At 42.8% G+C, this 22,694-nt stretch overlaps 1 protein-coding gene across 1 annotated transcript in view; it reads left to right on the forward strand.

The window, feature by feature from the left end:
* Positions 1–22,694, forward strand: part of ATP8B3 (ATPase phospholipid transporting 8B3) — a 1,018,530-nt gene that overhangs the window by 264,858 nt on the left and 730,978 nt on the right. Inside the window, exons 3-4 of the mRNA XM_073686335.1 lie at positions 6,181–6,272; positions 10,363–10,476. Coding sequence (XP_073542436.1) covers positions 6,181–6,272; positions 10,363–10,476 — 206 coding nt within the window. The remainder of the gene's footprint in view (positions 1–6,180; positions 6,273–10,362; positions 10,477–22,694) is intronic.

The following is a 22,694-nucleotide window of genomic DNA, read 5'->3' on the forward strand; positions in this document are numbered from 1 at the left end:
GGGGGGTGGACAGGGACAAAAAAAAGTCCTGAAAATCAGCGAGCACGGACATTGATCAGTGACGAAGTGACGAAGAGGTGGGTAGGGGGGATTGGGGTGGATGAGGGGATATCAGAGATGGACTTACCAAAGTCCTCTCTGTTCTTCTTTCAGCAGCAGCAGGATAAGCAGCAGGATCAGCAGCAGGCTCTGGAGCAGGCTCTGGAGCAGGATCCACAGCAGCAGGAGACAGGACACCGGAGCAGGAGACTGAGCAGGACACCCAGGACACCGAGGAGACTGGAGCAGGAGCAGCGACCTGAGCTGGTAAGAGAAAAGTCTTGTGGTGTCACAGGTACTTCTGTGGCACCACAAGGCCCAACACAGTGCAGATCAGTGTGTGACCACTCTGTAGAAATCCTCACCAAGTATGAGGATCTGCAGGGTGGTCACCACAGGGTGGTGACAGGCAGGTCAAGGGCTGGTGACCACCCAATCACCTCCCGGTCAGGCATTCTGATTGGTGCGATTGATGTCATCCAATCAGAGATGGGGCCTGTGCAGCATCCCAGAGGGTCATGGGGCGGTGACAGGCAGGTCACAAGCCGGTCACCGCCCCGTGACCGCACAGTCGCGCTCTGATTGGTGTAATTGATGTATTGGCGATCACATCAATCAGAGCGGGTTGGGGAGAGGGCTGGTGTTGCTAGGCAACAGCCTAGGATCGGTGCTCTTAGGAGCACCGATCCTAGGCTGCACATCACTGTTTCCGGCAATCTGATTGCCGGAAACAGTGAGAATGCTGTGATTGGCTGTTCAGAATTGAACAGCCAATCACAGGAATCGTGGTTGTGGGGGGGCGGCGACACCCCCTCGGGATGATGGTGACACCCCCCCTAAGGTAGGATGGCGCCGGAAATTTAATGCGATCACCGCGACTTTGGTCGCAGGACCGCATTAAACAATCTGCGTAATAGTATGTCCCTGGCCCAATAGGCCCAGGGCACAAGGACGTACTATTACCACACACATCAGAAAGGGGTTAAATAAAAGATTTTATTCTGGCCGTGTCTTTATTGAAAAAAACGTTGTAAACCTTACTACAGGGTTATTAATGGGGGCGTCTTATAGACGCCCCCATTACTAACCTGGGTTTCATGTCAGTCGCCAATACAAGGCTGGCGCGAACCCCAACCCTATTAGCCCACTTGCCACCACTACATGGCAGTGGGAAGAGTGGAGGGAAGAGCCATTTTCTGGCTATTAATATCAGCCCACAGCTGTTTGTTTAGCCTTTGCTGGTTAGATTTTATAGGAGGATCCTATGTGAAAAAAATGTCTGTCCCCCTGTAATTTAGCCAATATAGGCTAAGCAAACAGCTGTAAGCTGTTATTAATAGCTGCTTGTCCAGATCGTGTGCACATACCCTAACCCTTGGATTAACGTCGGACCCAGGGTGAGTATTTTCACTGCATCTAAAATGCTGCATTCTAAAGCCACACTTGTTTTGTCAGTACATGCGGGTCGACCACATGTAATAACATTTCAATCGGTCAAAATCTGTAGTGGAGACTTGAGTCTCCGCTACAGAAGCTGACTTGCTGCAGGTGAGTTTACGCAGTGTCAAAAACAAACACAGTGGGCATGGGATAAATGAAATAAAATGAAGAATTAAATAAAAAAGTTGTGTGGGCTCCCGCGTTATTTTTGTAACCAGCAGAAGGAAAGCCGACCGCTGGGGGCTGATATTAGTAGCCGGGGAGGGGGCCATTAGCCAAAAATGTTCGCTGGCTATTAGTAACAGCTCACAGCTGTTTCCTTAGCCTTTACTGGCTAGATTACTGGGGGACCACAGAAAAAAATTGACATAGGGTCCCCCTATAAAAATCTAACCAGCAAAGGCTAAACAAACAGCTGTGAGCTGATATTAATAGCCAGGGAAGGGGACATGTATACTGGCCCCCTCAAAGGCTAAGAATATCAGCTCTCAGTGGCCCCAGAAATGGTGCATCCATAAAATGTGCCAATTCTGGTGCTTAGCCTCCGCTCTTCCTACTGCCGTGTAGCGGTGGCGAGAGGGGTAATAGGGTTGGGGTTCACGTCAGCCTTGTATTGGCGGTTGTCATGAAGCCCAGGTTAGTAATGGAGGATATCTATAAGACGCCCCCATTACTAACCCCGTAGTAAAGTTTACAACGTTTTTTCAATAAAGACACAACCAGAATAAAGTCTTTCATTTAAATAAAATTCCACACGGTTTTAAGAATGTATTTATCATTCTCCTAATCCCTGAATTGCTCATCTCCTGTAAAAAAACAAAAATAAAAAACAACCATATCCCTCACCTGTCCGCCATCAAGACGTAATCCGAGTGTCCCACGGCGATCTGGGTCACTTCTACAGCAGCCACATCAATCATTGGTGTGACTGCTGAAGAAGACAGCACTATACACTGACAGGAGTGTAATCACTCCTGTCAGTGTATAGTGCTGCGCTACAGGAGTGAGGTCACTGGAGTTCAAACAGCTGAAGATAAGCTGAGAGCTCCAGGACCTCACTTACGGCATTAGTGCTGCTTGGGAAAATTCCCACATGGCGCTAATGCCATAAGTCAGGTCCCGGAGCTCTCAGCTGATCTTCAGCTGTTTGAACTTTGGTGATCTCAGTGCTGGCAGCTTCTCACGATAGGAGCGCTATGGCTCCCGCAGTGTGTCAGTGTATCATCGGCTGCCGGATAGGACTGTCACATCTCGTCGTGAGACCCTCACTATATGGACTACGGCGGACTAGTGAGGATGAGTTTGGTTTATTATTTTACCTTTATTGCAGGTGACCATGGCTTCGGGGATTAGCTGCAAAGTGAGTATATGATTTTTTTTATTTTTTATTTTTTACAGGGGACGAGAACATTAGGGTCAAGGTCCAGGTAAGTGGTAGGTGAGTATAATATGTTTATTATTTTTATTTAAATAATTATTTATTATAACTTTTTTTTTTTACTTTCATTTTTACTGCGCAAGCACGCTGATGAGAGATTACTTCTCCCATCAGCGGCGCTTGTGTACAGTGACAGGAGGCGTCGGATGATGGGGCTAGTAGTCCCATCAGCCGACGCCTGTCACCCGCGGTAAGCTTTGTACCGTGGGTGACTGTCACAGCTGCGGGGATCATGCTGATAGCTGTCAGCATCATCCCGCAGCGCTGTGACCAGTGGTAGTGATATTATCGCCAGTGACAGCCCCTGATTCCGGCGCTGTCACACAGATGACAGCGTGGGAAACCAGGGATGTTCGGGGCCATGTTCGTGTTCGTGATCGGGTGCCCGAACAAGAACAATTTTTTTGATGTACGGGTTTATTCCTCGAACCTGAACATCAAAACATTCACTCATCTCTAGTCCGGAGGCCACTCGTAGAAGGTGGGGTACTGTCATGGGTGTATCAAGTGTGACAGACAGTCGCTCTGGATCCGGCTGTAGAAGGTCACTGCGCTTGACATTTTGCGACATCTTCTTGATCCTCTCATCTCTGTAGGGTAGTGATATCCTTCTTCCTTTAGGACCAAGCAGCGACCTCCACCTTCTGCTGCTAATTGACACACCCTTGTTGGTAGTTAAAAACTCTCAGTATCTCCAGAGAGTTGCTGGTGATAGTTCTATGTTCCTCTGTCCATTCCTGGAGTACTAGTAGTTGGCTAGTTTCTTCTTGGACTTCCCTTGGAGGACAGTTGGCATTATCTCTCTGGTGTCTTCTCAAGCTAAGTGTTTCCCCTTTGTTTGTCTACCTTGATGTCTTTAGTTACAGTGGGGTCTGACTAGTGTTCACCCCGTCCCATCCCTACCTAGGGCCTAGCTGTAGGGAGATTCAAGGATTAGGTTTTCTGCTCAGCGATAGGTGCGGAACCTATATAGGGATGATAGGGTAGTCAGGGTGATATTAGATCTGCCTAGGGGTCTCCACTCCCCCTTTCCCTAGTTGTTGGGCTCCCTTCCCCCTCTTCCCGTCGTTGTACACTTGTTACTTCCCTCACCTTGTGTGACAATCATACAGTGATGGAAGGCACTTTAAGGGCATTATGCTGTGGGGGTAACATACTGTACTACAGGGGATATTATACTCTGTGTGGGTGGGGGTACTTTTAAGAACATCATACACTCCTTTATAGGACTTCAATAGGGGAAAAATTTCTGTGTACTTACCATATTGCATGTCCCTCCCTGTTTATAAAAGTTGGGAGATATGAACCTGCTTACTTTGCCAAATATTTTGTTTGGGGAGAGCGGGGGAGCCAAATTAAAACTTTTGCCATGGAGCCCCGTGATTTCTATATATGCCTCTGACAGTATGCCTCCATATATATAAAACTTTATGTATATCAACCCCACCTACTGGTGCCTTCACATAGATTATACTGTACCTATAAAACAACTGAGGTTTTCATCATGCATTTCCCACATCTCCATCTCCTCTGTCAGCATAGGCCGCCTGCAATCATGTTATCCTGTGCACAGTGAGCAGCTGCTGCAGAGAGGAGAGGAGCATGAGAACACACCTGTACACAATGACAATGTGCGCTCTTGGCTTCTGCAATGTCATTTTGTGCAGGGTTGAGGATTCAATTCATGCAGTGCTCCATAGTGAGCATTGTCAATTAACATGAGGGGAGGTGCAAAGAATTGTAATTGAAGAGGTTAAGCAGTGCACTGTGAACTGAGCTACACCATGGGTGCACTTAGAACTTCTTCATTTACATATCTGATGCGCCCCCTGGGCCGTGGGGTACTCGGTAGCCGGGCCGGTCGTTGCTCGGGGAGATGTCACAGTGGCGGTGACCCGGTCCGTGACCCAGGGCGGTCAATAAAAGGGGTTTTAAAGAAAAGGATTATAGTTTTTATGTTTAATGTTTGTGACGCCACCTGTGGTATGCGACTATATGGAGCCACCGCTGCGGAGCAGGTCCTCTGGAGCTGACGTTAATGCAGCAGAGTTGGTTCAGCTCTCCACAGGTAGAGCTAAGCTCCAGGGCGGTGCGGTGATGGTAGATGATGAAGTAACTGTGGTTGTGCAGTGTGGTGCAGGGGATGATGGCGCAGCAATGATTCACAGAGACAGTGGGGTGCAATCTTCAGGGTTTACTCACAGTTCTCTCTTTGCTCCTAGTTACAACTGCCAGCTTATAACCTCCCACCTCGTGCTGCGTTCACAGGGCAGGGGCTCAGCAATCCCTCAGGTAATTCCAGAGTGCCTGACAGGACCCCGTTCTAGATGTCTTTCTCAGCCATCTTCCTGCACTGGCTCTCACCCTTCCTGCCCTGCGCCTCGCAAACGGAGTCCCAAGCCGGTATCCTCGGATCTTTCTGAACCTGGAGTTCCCTGGATCCTATGTGGTTACCTTTTTTGCGACCTGAGTGCGGTTGCGGCAACTACTCCCTGAAAGAGTAGAAGCCTCCGGTTTCTAGTTGAACGTTGTAATTCTCACTAGTTAGGGGCCGGTCTCCTTCTGCGGCTTGATCCCTCCACCGCCTAGTAGATTCGGGTGTACGGGTGGCTCCAGCACTGCCCGTACCCCTGGGATCCCTTCTTCACTCCTGGAGCCTTCCCTCTGCTCCCGTTCCTTCCTCCTCTCCTTCTCCTGGGCCTCTCTCACTTAGGCCCGCACTTCCCTGAGCAGAGCTCCCGCAGAGCTCCTGCTCCCAACTCTTCCTCTGACTCAATCTCCTCAGACTCCCTCTAGAATGTTCCACCCTCTCTTTTATATCGCTTCTTACTGAGCTCCCCTGAACTACTTCCTCCACCCACACCCACTACATGGTTCCCCCTACTTTGGCTCCCCCCACTCCAGCCAGGGACAGGGCTCAGCAGGGAATGACGCATCTTGCCCCTCCTGCTGGTCTGGAGTAGTGTAGTGTTGGAATCAGGTGTTAGGGTCCCGGGCAGCACTCTATCCTTACCTGAGAGTGAGATACCACACCTCTGGGTGAGATGCAGAGGTGACTGAACCCGCAGGGGCGCCACATATCCAATAAAATGTTTTTTATGTGAAACGAAGTAAGTAAAATCTGCACTGCAGTTATGATTTTTATAAGGGCTAAGTCCCTTAAATGAATGTAGAAATAGTTTAATTTGAAATTTTGGGGTGAAATTCAATTAAATAGCTGAGCTACCTTCTGTGTCTAATATTGTGTTGCTTTTCTATGCCAGATTACACTTGGGAAGTCAAAGCAAATGACAGAACATTTAATAACCTATTTACAAAGAAGAGCTTTCTTTTCTTTACTAAGAAGAAATATGCTGTAAGTTTTATTCTCAATTTATTAAATTATAAACATGCATAATATAAATTACTAAGAAACGTTGTCCAGCTTAAAGGGTTTTCTCATCTTGTTAAATGAGTAAAAATACAAAGCTCTTATAAAAACAAGTAACTTTGCAACTTACCTCTTACTAAAAAAAAACCTCAGTTCTCAAGAACGGAGGGGGATTTAATTGTGTAATAGTTCATTGCCTAGGTACCAGTCACCTCTGCAGTCCATCAAAGGTGGCCTATTTGCTAGGCAGTGATCAGGTGCTTGCAAGCTCTTTGCTGTAGAGGTTGCAAGATCAGCTCTGAAGCTAGCCAGATTGCTGGATCTGGAAAATTTCAGTGTCCCTGTGCTATTTTGTTGCTGCAGAAGCAAAACTGGGTCTGCTTACAGAATGGGAGAGCACAGAGGTAGGGCCAATGGTGCGACAAAAAGGGTTAGAACAACCCTATGACACTGATGAAGGATTCATTGAAAACGTGCACTGAAGTAAATGAATGAAAGAAAAGCAGCAGCAGTGGAAATTTAAAAGAGGGGGTGTACGCCTCTATGGACTTGATCCAGTAGTTACCAGTAGTCAACAAATATGAAGAGTAAGGTAGATCCAGTAAAATTAAACAATATTTACAGCTTGAGATGAGCAGATCAATTTGCGGAGGATATAATTTGAGTTTAATTTTCTGAAATTTACGGTTTTATGCAAATTCGAACATTTTGAGATTTGATTTGTGGTTCCCACCCAAAAAACTTGCCCATTAAACCGTAAGCTCTTATGGTCAACAGGATCCTGTCTCTCTCTTTCACCTAGAAAGTTTAAGCCATTTTGGTCAGTGAGGTTCTCTCTCTCTCTCCTCTCCCCCATGTTTATTTTACAAGCAATTACAAGCTTTCCAGTATAGAAATCTGCATAAATTAATTCGCTGCAAATCACATTTTGTGGAAAAATTCAGCAAAGTCAGCAAATTCGAATTTTCAAAAGATCTTTTCATATCTATTTACAATTTATTTGGGAAACGCTTATTGTAGCTGAAATGTTACATGGGTAAACTAAAAACAAGATCTATTTCAGTGGATGTGCCACCTTACTCTTCATATTTGAAGCAAGTGAATAGACAAATAGCTCTGTTTTTTAAATGACAATCGTAACTTCATTTCCCATGATGTGTGTAAAGCTGTGGATTGAACCTTCCAGTTATCTTGCTTCAAATATATATAGATTGGGTGGGCCATGAATATACAAGGATATAAAAGGGGGGAATTAATCAAGACAAGAGATTAGCATGCCAGTTTTGATAGTCTGTTGAAGTAAAATGTGACAAATTCTTTAAGGATCGTGCGCCTCTTAATAAATTTAAGAACAAAACATTAAAAGAATGGGCATAACCAAAGGGATCAAAGTACAATGTACCACAAAATTGTAACAATGCATAAAGAGCAGGTGCATCTCACTAAATTAGAATATCATCATAAAGTTAATTTATTTCAGTTCTTCAATGCAAAAAGTGAAACTCATATATTATATAGAGTCATTACATACAGAGTGATCTATTTCAAGTGTTTATTTCTGTTAATGTTGATGATTATGGCTTACAGCCAATGAAAACACAAAAGTCATTATCTCAGTAAATTAGAATAATTAACAAAAAATACCTGAAAAGGCTTCCTGTGCATTTAAAAAGGTCCCTTAGTCTGTTTCAGTAGGCTCCACAATCATGGGGAAGACTGCTGACTTGACAGATGTCCAGAAGGTAGTCATTGACACACTAAGTAAATGCAAAGTAAATTTTGCATTTCATTTGGAAATCAAGATCCCAGAGTCTGGAGGAAGAGTGGAGAGTCCACAATCCAAGCTGCTTGAGGTCTAGTGTGAAGTTTCCACAATCAGTGATGGTTTGGGGAGCCATGTCATCTGCTGGTGTAGGTCCACTGTGTTTTATCAAGACCAAAGTCAGCGCAGCCGTCTCCCAGGAAATTTTAGAGCACTTCATGCTTCCCTCTGCCGCCAAGCTTTTTGGAGATGGAAATTTCATTCTCCAGCAGGACTTGGCACCTGTCCACACTGCCAAAAGTACCAATACCTGGTTTAAAAACAACAGTATCACTATGCTTGATTGGCCAGCAAACTCACCTGATCTTAACCCCATAGAGAATCTATGGGGTATTGTCAAGAGAAAGAGGAGAGATCCAGACCCAACAATGCAGACGAGCTGAAGGCTGCTATCAAAGCAACCTGGGCTTCCATAACACCTCAGCAGTGCCACAGGCTGATCGCCTCCATGCCACATTGCCGCATTGATGCAGTAAGTGATGCAAAAGCAGCCCCGACCCAGTATTGAGTGCATTTACTGAACATACATTTCAGTAGGCCAATATTTCAGATTTTAAAAACATTTTTCAAGCTGCTGTTATAAAGTATTCTAATTTACTGAAGATAATGGCTTTTGTGTTTTCATTGGCTGTAAGCCATAATCATCAACATTAACAGAAATAAACAGTTGAAATAGATCACTGTTTGTAATGACTCTATATATGAGTTTCACTTTTTGTATTGAAGAACTGAAATAAATTAACTTTTTGATGATATTATAATTTAGTGAGATGCACCTATATATACGTAGACTCGGAGGATCACCACAAATAATTCAATCAATGCATGAACGGAAAGGTTAAAAAGACTTAAAAGCGCCTGAAGGCCGTAAACAATGGGTGGGTGTGCCCTCGATAACACAAACACCCACTTTCTCTGCAAATGGATAATAGCAAAAAGTCCCACTGATAAGAGACACAATATAGTAGGATAAGTTCAAGCCAAAGCGATAAAATAGCAAGATGTGAGTATATACATACAATAAATACAAAGTGCTATAGTGTTCTTACAAAATAAACGTATAGATCAGAAAACTGAATAAAGGAAATCAGAGAATATGTGTTTGCAGATAACAAAATCGCCTCCAAAACAGGAAGAGGGAGAGAGAGTAGAAAAACAAGGCCAAAAATTATGTTATGAGACCCTTATATACTGCATAACCTGATGGCGAAAAGACCAAAGATAAGTGGAGTGACCAAATAATAGAGGAACAGAGAAGACCCTGCACTGCTCCACCATTCTTTGGTCACTCCACTTTTCTCTGGTCTCTTCAGCATCCCAAAGGTTATGTAGTCTATAAGGGTCTTATAACTGTTTTCTGCCCTCGTGTTCTAATCACTCTCCCCCTTCCTTTATGGTGGGGGGATTGTGTTATCTGCATGCACATATTCAGGGTTGCAACCTTGATATTTTATTTTTTTCTGGAAAGGTTATCAAAAAATCCCGGACACACAATATTTCCTACAGACACACTGGAAAACCACAATAAATCATTATGAGTATAAGTGATAAATGTCTCCAGCCCATAGCACTAATATGAATACATCAGCTGCTTTCATCGTGAACTGTAAAATGATGATGATTACAGTCAAAATAATCTAAGTTTCTTCAGATCCAAAAATATCACAGACGCCTTCAATTTTTTAAAGGTCAGGGGGAAAAAGTGCCCTATTTTTACAGACTGTCTTGGAATTTCTGGATGGTTGGCAACCCTGCACATATTCTTTGATTTTCTGCAGAAAACTTTATCAGGTTTTTTCTATACATTTATTATTTACATTATCCTTTGCAGAGCAGGTGGGTGTTTGTCTTAGCAAGGGCTCATCCAGCAATTCATTGTTGGCTGTTTTTAAGTGTTTTTAATCTTTCTTTTTGTTTATTGATTGAACACATTATTTAATGGTAATCCTCCAAGTATATACAGTATATGCCTACTCCTACTTTTGGAGTACAATTGTGCTGCAATTTATGTCACTTTAATGGCATAAATTCTAAGTTTGATAAACTGCATGAGACCATGCCGAATTTCACTAAAGTCCATCCACTTTTCCAAAGCTTGGTGTGGCTGGCATAAAAAAGGCAAGTGCATGTTGTTCATAAAATTGCAACTTTTTTATGACCAGAAAACTGTTTAGTGAATCAGACCCTAAGTTTTGCTTTAGAAACTGTTACAGATCATACTAACAAACCTGTTTTTTTCTTCTTTCATTCAAGGACAACAGTATTAGGACCCGAAAATACAACGTCCTCACATTTATTCCTCTCAATGTTTTTGAGCAGTTTCACAGGGTAGCTAACCTCTATTTCCTGTTTATAATTATCTTGCAGGTAAGTGTCACAAGTGGTAAGGAATCAGTAAATACAGTATAGTACAGAAGGGTGACATTCTCTTTCTATACACCTTCCTATTTTAGCTATGAATGTAAAAAAACTTCTAGATTACAATTACATTAAAATATGTTTATGCACTGTTAAACCACTGGCAGATGTTGTGGATAAAAATCAATGTAATGACTTACAAATTAACACTAGAACTACTGATGGAGTCATTTTGACTCCTTTCGTTTTTTATTTCTCTTCTGTGACTACATTTTTCAGAATTCCGGCTTGAAACTCGGTGACTTTTCCTCAAATATGATGTGAAAAAAGATTTTGTGAGAATAAATAATTTTGGTGAAAAATTTGCGCGTTTTTTTCAAAATTTACCAAGAACTACTGAAGGGAGTCATTTTGACTCCCTACTATATTTTGAGGTCCTTTTGTCACTAAATGTTGCTATAAAGTTTTGTGCATAATTTTTTCACTCTGTCTTATTTACCCTGATGTTCATATAGATGTAGTTCAATTTACATGTCAACTTTTCACATTTTCCTTGTGTTTTACCTGCTTGTATTACTGTGTAATGCTGAACAAAATAGCTTGTTTACTCTAGGCTCTTATCTTATGCTAATGAAGGGTGGTGTTTTTCTAAGGTCCTAGCAGGAGACAGTATTCTGGATAGTAACTTTACTTTCAGTTCAGCTGAAGAGACAAAGAGAACAGACGCAGACATACGAGCTCTGAAGACTCATACAGGTATGAATTGTTATGAAATAGTTTAGCTGTCTGTCAACTGATTCAGCCCACCTACTTTTGAAGGTGGCAGAACAGTTATTATTTCTTTTAGTTTTCATTTCATTTCTATTTTTCAGCAGGGAACTATATAGAATTATGGAATTTGTGAGGAATATGGAGAGAAGACGTTTGATAAAGCCTCAGGATATTCTGGCTACTTTGCAATCCATACCGGAGGATGAATCGGAATCCGAATTGCAGGAACATGTATTTGATTCTGACAGTGATGAAGATTTCATTCCTCAGAACATATCAAGTGAATCTGAAGACTCGGAAGGAACAAATCCAGAAGGTAAGTAGTTATGTGTATTTATTTGTTCTTCCACACACTGAGTTAGGGCCTGTGCACACTAGCAGAATTCTGGCTGAATAGCCATCTGGATATTCTTGCCGCAATACAGGCCGTACCTGCCCGCTCATGCCTGAAGCTCCGCTCCGAACCCCGGGCTGGAGCCGCTGTCAGGGACAGAGCAGCGCTTGCTTACGCGCAAGCACGGCTCCGTCCCAGACAGCGGCTCCAGCCCGGGGTTCGGAGCGGAGCTTCAGGTATGAAACTCCGCTCTGTACCTGAGCGGGCAGGTACGGGCCGGATTGTGGTGAGAATATCCGGTCGGATATTCCGCCGCTAATCCAGCCAGTGTGCACGGACCCTTACAAAACAAAAATTCTAAATATTCATCAACTTTTTTACAGATATTCCAAGCACATCAACTGAGGATCGGGCTCATGCAGTTATGTTGCCTCGTGACCATCCTCCTGGTCGTGGACAGAAAAAATCAGCAAAACGTCCCAGAAATGAAAGAACAACAGATAACGATGGCGGCGAAGGTAATGCAACAACAAACACCAGAGAAGGCGAATCTGAAGGAATACTAGTTTCAGCGGATGGTATTCAATGGAAACCTGTTGAAATTGGAGAACACTTGCCTGGTAGGCGTGACAGCCAAAATATTCTTCGAGAAGCACCTGGCCCTACAGGATACGCCAGAAGAAATATCATTATCGATAGTCCTTTGAGCGCATGGCGTTTATTTTTTGATTCATATATATTGACACATATAAAGAACTGTACGCTTGCAGAAGCATGCAGGAACAATAATTTACAGTTTACTCTATCTGATGAGGAGCTAGATGCATTCATTGCGATATTCTATGCTCGTGGAATATCTGGCACGAACCGTCACTCGATTAGCAGTATTTGGTGTAATGACTGGGGAATACCGTTTTGCAAAGCGACAATGTCTAGGGACCGCTTTGTTGAAATTATGAGGTTTCTCAGATTTGATGAGAAATCTACTCGATCGGAGAGACTGCAAACGGACAAGTTTGCTCTATTTTCTACTGTGTGGGACAGGTTTATTGAAAATTGTATTGCGTGTTACAAACCTGGCCCATACATAACGGTGGATGAGCAACTTTTCCCAAGCAAAACTAGGTGTCCATTCACGCAGTACATGCCTTCCAAACCAGATAAATATGGCCACAAATATTGGCTAGCTGTTGATAAGAGGAGCAAATATCTGGCAAATGGCTTCCCTTATCTAGGCAAAGATGACACACGCCGTGCTGAGGACCGTTTAGCTGACCATGTGGTAATGAAGTTATTGGACCCGTTTTTGAAAAAAGGTCGCAATGTTACAACCGATAATTATTTTACTTCAGTAAAATTAGGTAAACAGCTAAAAAGCAAAGGAACAACCATCGTGGGAACACTGAACAAGATAAGGCGAGAAGTGCCTAAAGAAATAAAATCCATGAAAGAGGAATTGTACAACACTAAAGTGTTTAGAAATGAAGACAATTTTACACTTACAGTATATCAAGGAAAGCCCAACAAAAATGTTGTCATTTTGAGTTCTGTTCATCCAGATGTTGTTGTTGCGTCTGATTCCGCTAAAAAAACTCCAGAAACGGTAAAGTTTTACATTGAAACAAAATATGGAGTAGATGTAGTGGATCAGATGGCACGAAAATATACCACACGAACATGCACAAGGAGATGGCCTGTTCATGCATTTGAAAATGCCTTAGACTTTGCGGGTATAAATGCATGGATAATATTCAAGGAGATTACCCACCAAAAAATGTCACGCAAGGCATTTTTGCAAACGCTTGTGAGAGAGTTGAGTGGTCCTTATGTCACAGATAGGGAAAAGGGTTCCACGTCCCAAGTTTCTACATGCTCAGAAGTGATGGTTCAAACAAAATTTTGCCAGATCAAAGAAAAGTGCAAGAAAAATAGATCTGTCGGAAATTGTAAGACTTGTGGTAAGTCTTTGTGTGGGCAATGTACTGCCATAAATCAAAGGCAATGCCTAAAATGCGAAACACCAAATGTTTAGAAGGTGAATTCTGCGCCATATTTTCATTTTTATGCTCCTCCACCTACATTTTCTCTGCTTTTTGTTCTTCAGTTGTTGTTTATATGTGTGCACTTGAATAAAAAAAAATGTTTGAAAAACGTCTATTATAATTATTGTTATTTTCTGTAGAAAAATAAGAAAAGCAGAAAAAAAACAATCAAAAGCATTACTGTTGGATCTCACAATAATAATACATTACAAAAAATATAATTATTAATAAATAACCACAAATGAAACTCTAAAAATAAACGAAAACAAGCAAGGAGTCAAAATGACTCCTTTCAGTAGTTCTAGGCGGGGTCACGAGTCCAGTAGTCCTAGTGTTAATATGTTGTTATTATTAAAATAAGTGATATAACATATGCAATTACATATAAATGATTGAGCGCAACACTACTGCTCAGTCAAAAAGAGCAACCTTATATAGTGTAATAGAGGTAGAAAAAACTGCTAATACCCCTTTAAAAAAAGTGTTCGCTGTCTCTAACATCATGTCCTCCTTCTATCTGAAACTGAGTCTCTGCAAAACTGAACTTCTCGTGTTTTCTCCTTCTACTAACCTACCTATACCCAATATTACAATTTCCTTGGGCGGTTCTGTTAGAGGGTGTGCAGTGGAAGATGAGATTCCCCAGAGCTGTGTGGCATTTGTGAACAGAGACTGCCACCCACTGCCCAAACGGAACCAATAAGAGGGAGTGTTTCGAGAAGGACGAGTCTAAATGGAGCACCAGGTCAGGTGACATTCGTGTCGCAGTTCTCCGATCTAAAAGGCCGGAGTGGCAAAACTTGACGCCAACAAGAGAGCAACAGAATGTGTGTTCGTTGCCAGGACACCGGGACTCACTCGGGGGAACAGGCCAGAGGACTACTGTGCACCTGTGAGTGAGATCCAGACAGCGCCAGGAAAGATCCATGGACCAGACCACGCCGGTAAAGATCTGAGGCCCTGCTCCAGTCAAGATCTGGAGGCCAGACCACGCCAGGCAAAATCAAAGCCCAGGCCTTGTCCGTCCAGATCCAATAAATGGCCATCGCAGGTCAAGCCCCGAAGATCTGGTGAGGACCCTTATCCGAACGTGAACATATGCGGCAGTGACCAGGAGGTGTGAGTGAACCAGGCCGTTACATCTGACATTGACATACAGTACAAGGATCAGTCTGGGGTGGTGCAACAGACGAGGTGGGGACCGGCCAGAGTGCAGGAGGCCCATAGAGTATTGACTGACTTTGTTAGAAGGATTTGTGGCCTAGCGGGACAAACCGGAGACCCCCGCTAGGGCCAGGAACATAAAGGGGATCGTTGTAGTGACACCCTTACTACTGTTAACGTTCTTCTCATTAGAAGCTAGATATAAAATGTATTGAATTTGCGCTGCAAGAGTTACAATGTGTTGATAGCAACTTTGCTATTATTGTATATTGAATTTTGTACTCTGCCAATACCCTGTTCCACCCGATTTTCTGTTCAAGTCACCCCCTTCCTATACCTGCACCCGGAAAATAAATAGTTAAGTTGGTTACTTCCGCCTTGTTCTTGTCTGCGTGTTGCTTCCAGTGACCCATTTACAGTTCAGCCTTAATTCCCCAGCAATACATGCTCTGCCTTGGGGTCATACAGTGGTGGCCAAAAGTATTGGCACCCCTGCAATTCTGTCAGATAATACTCAGTTTCTTCCTGAAAATGATTGCAATCACAAATTCTTTGGTATTATTATCTTCATTTAATTTGTCTTCAATGAAAAAACACAAAAGAGAATGAAGCAAAAATCAAATCATTGATCATTTCACACAAAACTCCAAAAATGGGCCAGACAAAAGTATTGGCACCCTCAGCCTAATACTTGGTTGCACAACCTTTAGCCAAAATAACTGTGAATAACTGCGAACAACCGCTTCCGGTAACCATCAATGAGTTTCTTACAATGCTCTGCTGGAATTGTAGACCATTCTTCTTTGGCAAACTGCTCCAGGTCCCTGATATTATCTGACAGAATTGCAGGGGTGTCCATACTTTTGGCCACCACTGTATATGACACAGAACTATATCCAATTACTCACTCGTCCATGTCACCTGCATCTTAAAAACGTCTCCAAAATACAATGTTTTCTCACCTTGAAACTGCAAAAACTCGTATTGTCTTTCTTATTCATTCTTCTGGACTACTGTAACTTTCTTCAGGTTGGTCCCACTCTAACCAAACTTTCTACACTCCAATCTGTCCTGAATGCGGCAGCCAGGGTCGAATTTCTGTCCAGCTCCTATACCGATGTCTCCACCTTTTGTCCACCTTTATTGCACTGGTTTCCCATCTGCTACAGAGAACAATTATAAGCTTATCTCTCTAACCCACAAAGCTCTCGACAGTTCTGCACCACACTACATCTCCTCCCTCATATCTGTCTATCACCCTACCGTGCTATCTGTTCTACAACTGATCTAATTTCCTCCATAAACCGAACCTCCCACTTCCATTTCCAAGACTTCTCTTGTGCAGCGCCAGTTTTGTGGAATGCAGTACCCCAGACAATCTGATTAATACCTAGCCCCCACAAAATTATTATTTTTATTTATTAGTTCTCCAGTAAGGTTCTTTATCATTGTCCATCGACTTAGAATGGCTGAGTGTAAACGTAGCTGGGTGTGGTCCTTCTTTGGAATTTGGAATAAAAATGTAGTAATAAAACAATGGTAACATGGCGCAATCATAGTTTATTTGACACAGGTGAATAATAATAATTTTTATTTTTATAGCGCCAACATATTCGGCAGCACTTTACAATTTTGGAGGGGCTTGAACAGACAAAAAGATGTTGCAGAATAAGCATAACTCAGATATTAATAGGAGTGAAGGCCCTGCTTGCAGGCTTACAGTTTATAAGGAAATAGGGGAGACACAAAAGGTAAAATGTACAAATATTGTATAATACAGCCTTAATATACTAAAGAGGGTAAGTACATAGCACTACATGAACTGGTCGCCAGCCAGTATGTGTATAGTACAGACAAAGCTATTCAGTGCATGGATGGTATGAACATGATTTTGTTGAAAATTTTAATATGGGCCAAACTGGGACAGTTAGATAAGTGTGTTGAGGTGATAGGTCAGTCTAAAGAAATGGGTTTTTAGGGCACTCTTACAACTGTGGGTATTGGGAATTAATCGAATTGTCCTGGGTAGTGCATTCCAAAGAATTGGCGCAGCACGTGAGAAATCTTGGAGACGGGAGTGGGAAGTTCGGATTATGGAGTATTTTAGTTTTAAGTCATTAGCAGAACGGAGGGCACGGGTAGGGTGGTAGACTGAGACGAGAGAGGAGATGTAGAGTGGTGCTGAATCATGCAGAGCTTTGAAGGTGAGAGTGATAAGTTTATATTGAACTCTGTATTGGATGGGCAACCAGTGCAATGAGGGAAGAGGCACAGAGCACAGGGAAGAGGCATTGGTGTAGCGGTTGGCGAGGAATATGATTCTGGCTGCTGCGTTCAGGATGATTGGAGAGGGAAAAGTTTAGAAAGAGGGAGACCGATTAGTAAAGAGTTGCAATAGTCCAGATGAGAATGAATAAGAGCTACAGCAAGAGTTTTTGCCGAGTCAATAGTAAGAAAAGTTCTGACTCTAGAGATGTTTTTGAGGTGTAGATGACACGAGCGAGCGAGTGATTTGATGTGAGAAGTGAAGGAAAGATCTGAATCAAGTATGACCCCAAGACAGCGGGCATGTTGCTGGGGAATAATGGTGGAGCCACAAACGGAGATGGCAATATCGGGCATAGGTAGGTTAGTGGAAGGAGGAAATACGAGTAGTTCAGTTTTTGACAGATTCAATTTTAGATACAGGGAGGACATAGTGTTAGAGACAGCGGAAAGACAGTCACTGGTATTTTGTAATAATGCAAGGGTGATGTCTGGAGAAGAGGTGTATAATTAGGTGTCATCAGCATAGAGATGGTAGTGAAAACCAAATCTGCTGATTGCTGTTCAATAGGAGCGGTGCATAAGGAGAAAAGAAGGGGGCCTAGGACTGATCCTTGAGGAACCCCGACAATAAGGGGAAGGGGAGAGGAAGAGGAGCCAGCAAAAGACACAGTGAAGGAGCAGTCAGAGAAGTAGGAGGATAACCAATAGGGTTCTGGAGGCCAATAGAGCGGAGCATAGTGAGGAGGAGCTGGTGATCCACAGTTTCGAATGTTGCAGAGAGATCTAGGAGAATCAGCAGGGATTAGTGACCATTAGATTTGGATGTTAGTAGATCATTAGAGACTTTAGTGAGGGCAGTTTCAGTAGAATGTAAAGAGCGGAAACCAGATTGTAAAGGATCAAGAAGAGAGTTATCTGAGAGATAGCGGAATAAACAAGTGAGAAAAGTGAACATGCAGTATAGACCCTCTAAAAACTAATATTTTATTTATTATATTAAAAAACACCAAAATACCGTGCATCATAGACAAATAAAACACATGATATTCAGTCTGGTGGACCGATGGTGAAATGCACAACGATAAATACACGATACAGGTAAATCCACCTACAAAAGTATATATAAATATATACCAGGCAACATCCAATAACCTGTGAACCCCTGATCTGAGACCCTCAGCTGGTGAAACAATGTGGCTTATACGTGAGATGAAATGTTACGTGAAAGCTAGTCACAGCAATGATGTAAGACCAAAAGTTTGGACACACCTTCTCATTTAAAGATTTTTCTGTATTTTCTTGACTATGAAAATTGTACATTCACACTGAAATCATCAAAACTATGAATTAACACATGTGGAATTTTATACTTAATAAAAAAGTGTGAAACAACTGAAAATATGTCTTATATTCTAGGTTCTTCAAAGTAGCCATCTTTTGCTTTGATGACTGTTTTGCACACTCTTGGCATTCTCTTGATGAGCTTCACAGGTGTGCCCTGTCAGGTTTAATAAGTGGGATTTCTTGCCTTATAAATGGGGTTGGGACCATTAGTTGTGTTGTGCAGAAGTCAGGTGGATACACAGCTGATAGTCCTACTGAATAGACTGTAAGAATTTGTATTATGGCAAGAAAAAAGCAGCTAAGTAAAGAAAATTGAGTGGCCATCATTACTTTAAGAAATGAAGGTCAGTCAGTCTGAAAAATTGGGAAAACTTTGAAAGTGTCCCCAAGTGCAGTTGCAAAAACCATCTAGTGCTACAAAGAAACTGGCTCACATGAGGACTGCCCCAGGAAAGGAAGACCAAGAGTCACCTCTGCTTCTGAGGATAAGTTTATCCGAATCACCAGCCAAAGAAATCGCAGGTTAACAGTAGCTCAGGTTAGAGACCAGGTCAATGCCACACAGAGTTCTAGCAGCAGACACATCTTTACAACAACTGTTGAGGAGACTTTATGCAGCAGGCCTTCATGGTAAAATAGCTTGTAGGAAACCACTGCTAAGAAAAGGCAACAAGCAGAAGAGACTTGTTTGGGCTAAAGAAAACAAGGAATGGACATTAGACCAGTGAAAATCTATGCTTTGGTCTGATGAGTCCAAATTTGAGATCTTTGGTTCCAATCACCTTGTCTTTGTGCGACGCAGAAAAGGTGAATGGATGGACTCTACATGCCTGGTTCCCACCGTGAAGCATGGAGGAGGAGGTGTGATGGTGTGGAGGTGCTTTGCTGGTGACACTGTTGGGGATTTATTCAAAATTGAAGGCATACTGAACCAGCATGGCTACCACAGCATCTTGCAGCGGCATGCTATTCTATCCGGTTTGCGTTTAGTTGGACCATCATTTATTTTTCAACAGGACAATGACCCCAAACACACCTCCAGGCTGTGTAAGGACTATTTGACCAAGAAGGAGAGTGATGGGGTGCTACGCCAGATGACCTGGCTTCCACAGTCACCAGACCTGAACCCAATCGAGATGGTTTGGGGTGAGCTGGACCGCAGAGTGAAGGCAAAAGGGCCAACAAGTGATAAGCATTAGTGTTGAGCGAGTATGTTCTGTTCTGAGTATGCTCGGGCCGAGCTCCAAGTATTTACAGCTGCTCAGTGATATGTTTGAATCGCTCCCGTGTGTATGATTTGCAACTGTTTGACAGCTTTATTACATGTGAGGAATGTGTAAGAAGTAGACATTCCTCACATGTATTAAAACTGTCAAATAGTCGCAAATCATGCACACGGAGGCGATTCAACATAACACCGAGCAGCTGTAAATACTTGGAGCTCGGCCCGAGCTTACTCGGCGAAAGGGTTAACAGAACATACTCGCTCAACACTAATAAGCATCTCTGGGAACTCCTTCAAGATTGTTGGAAGACCATTTCCGGTGACTACCTCTTGAAGCTCATCAAGAGAATGCCAAGAGTGTGCAAAGCAGTCATCAAAGCAAAAGGTGGCTACTTTGAAGAACCTAGAATATAAGACATATTTTCAGTTGTTTCACACTTTTTTGTTAAGTATATAATTCCACATGTGTTAATTCATAGTTTTGATGCCTTCAGTGTGAATGTACAATTTTCATAGTCATGAAAATACAGAAAAATGTTTAAATGAGAAGGTGTGTCCAAACTTTTGGTCTGAACTGTACATATAAATAGTTGGGAGCCCAGTGTAATAAAAAAGTATAAGGATCACTTATCATTTGTTGTTTGTGCTTCAAGCATGGCAAATCATAGACCAGTGTGTCATAACATTTATAACATTGCAAATATTCTCGTGTATACCCAGTATGCAGAGATAATTACCTACCAAAAATGTTTCCAGAAAAGACAGCAGGTAAATTGGCTAATGAGTGCCCACACAGGCTAATGAGTGCCGAATGCTCCATGATGTAAATGTGGAATGAATTTTAGCTCATCTGGTCGGACCACAGAAAAGCAACTGTAGCATAAATTGCTGGAAGGGGTAGACTGCTACATTTGCACAATGGGTTCAGGGTGGTTCAGAAGTAAAAGAAAAACAGAATATGCTCGCCTACCTGCCAGCACAGTTCCTTTGTTCTGCTGTTACTGTGCCCAGCCATACTTGTGGCTTCCTCACCTCTCTAAGGGCATCTCTGTGACCAATGTAGCATTGAAATTCCAATTGAGCTGGAAAAAACACTGTATGGTAGGTATAATTGTCTCACTTTTTCTCTACCCTGGTCCCATTAAGAATGTGTGTAAAAGAAATGGACAACCCCCTTAATGCTTGTTTTGTTAGGAAGGTGTTAAAGCACACAGTGTATAAAAAGGACCCCATACTCTTGGATTTTCCATCTGACTGAGCTTCTGTGGAATGCACTGGAAACAACAAGCTCTTTTAATGAAGCGCCACACAGTATTTTCCCACCATTGACATTTATCATCTAACAACAACATAGCTGCTCCATGTCTGACTGCTGGGTCCATAATGCTCAGACACCAACCCATTACAAGAACTCGGATCCAAAGTTTTCTTGGATCCAAGACATGCCCACAGTTTGACCATCCCAGTTTTACCATTCTAAAATAGAATCCAGGGGCGTGAGGAGCAGTGAATATTCATTCTTTTTAATAGCAGGCACACAAGATCGCTGAGCTGCTACAGGAAGCCGGCAGTTGCGGCTGACACTGTGCGCGCTACTAAGGAAAATGAATATTCACTACTCCACATGCCCTATGGGCATGGTGAGCAGTGAATAATCATTTTCTTTAGCAGCAGGCACACTGATAGCTGCTGTAGGCGGTTCCTGCCTCCTTTGTCCCACTCCTCCGCTGCTGCTGCTCCCCCCACACCCACCACCATCCACAGGAGGACCATACATCTGGACTATAAGAAGCACCCCCCACTTTCCTCCAAAATTTTGGAGGAAAAAAGTGCGTCTTATAGTCAAAAAAATACGGCAGTTTTATCCAGAAATAATATCCATTTGCTTTTTCCTTTAATTCCATGTAGAGAAAGCACATCCACAAAAATAATAATTAACATATTTGGGAGGTCTAGAAAAAAGGAAAAGAAAAAAGGATTATACATCTCATGCAAAGGGAATAATATCATAATCTCTATTTAATCCATGGGGGGGATAATGCATCCAATGTGTGGATCTAATATGCCTCTCTACGGAGAAGAATTTTTTTTAATATTGCCACCTGTTGTCGGAACAGTATCTTGTTCTATTAGTTTAATTTTGCAACCGTATGACTTTTTTCTTTAAAATGAAAATGAAATGGCAGTAAACTTTTATTACATCTGCTGGTAGACTTGTGCTTATTAATACAGGAACCTACTTTTTTAATCATCGCCCCAATGTTAATCAAACCACATGGACATTTAATTAAATATATAACATTATTCTATCGACATGTGAAAAAAACATTTTTAAATGATCGTTTTGTTTGTGGGTGAGTAAAATATTCACCTCTGAAAACATTATTGCACTGAGCGCAATTTAAGCAGGGATAAATGTGGCGCCCCTTAGGGTTCGGTCGCCACAAGGGGGGATACTGCAGCCTGTCAGCAGGTGTAGTGTCTCCTCACCCAGGTAAGGAAGGTGCACTGGTCAGGACCCTGAATCTACATTCAACACTACACACTCCTGACCTATGGGAGGCAAGTATGCACCATAGTGCTGCCTCAGCAGGATCACAAGTGGGGGAACCAAAAGATAGGGGAACCATGTAGTGGGTGAAGGGTAGAACACAGTTTTAGTTTACACACAAAATTTCATATATAATAGCCAGCCATCTTAAGCACAAGGTTCTTTGATTGTGGTCTTTGCAGCTGACAGTGTCCTTGTGTAGGAGCCTGCAGTATGCTGAAGATGCACGGTCCTCGTGCTCTGACCTTGACACGAGGAGCGGGTATGAGTTAACAGTGTCTCTATCCCGGTCAAGTTCCCTTGCTTAAGAAGGTCGGGAGCTATAGTGACAGCTCCACAAGCAAAAGGATCCCAGGGAGCACGGACGGAGCGGCGTACGCCACCTGTACTCTCCATTCTGGCCCTGCCAGAGGGACTCCTGCTGCAAGAGGGGTACCGGCCCCCGACATCTGACTTTGCCACTTCACATCTCTGTCAGAGAAGCCCAGTAGGCTACAGTGGATCCCGTCGGGTGACGGGCGGAACGGA

Source organism: Phyllobates terribilis, unplaced genomic scaffold (genome assembly GCF_046119375.1).
Source record: "Phyllobates terribilis strain yellow unplaced genomic scaffold, ASM4611937v1 Scaffold_1__5_contigs__length_1240528914, whole genome shotgun sequence".
NCBI classification, from domain to species: Eukaryota; Metazoa; Chordata; class Amphibia; order Anura; family Dendrobatidae; genus Phyllobates; species Phyllobates terribilis.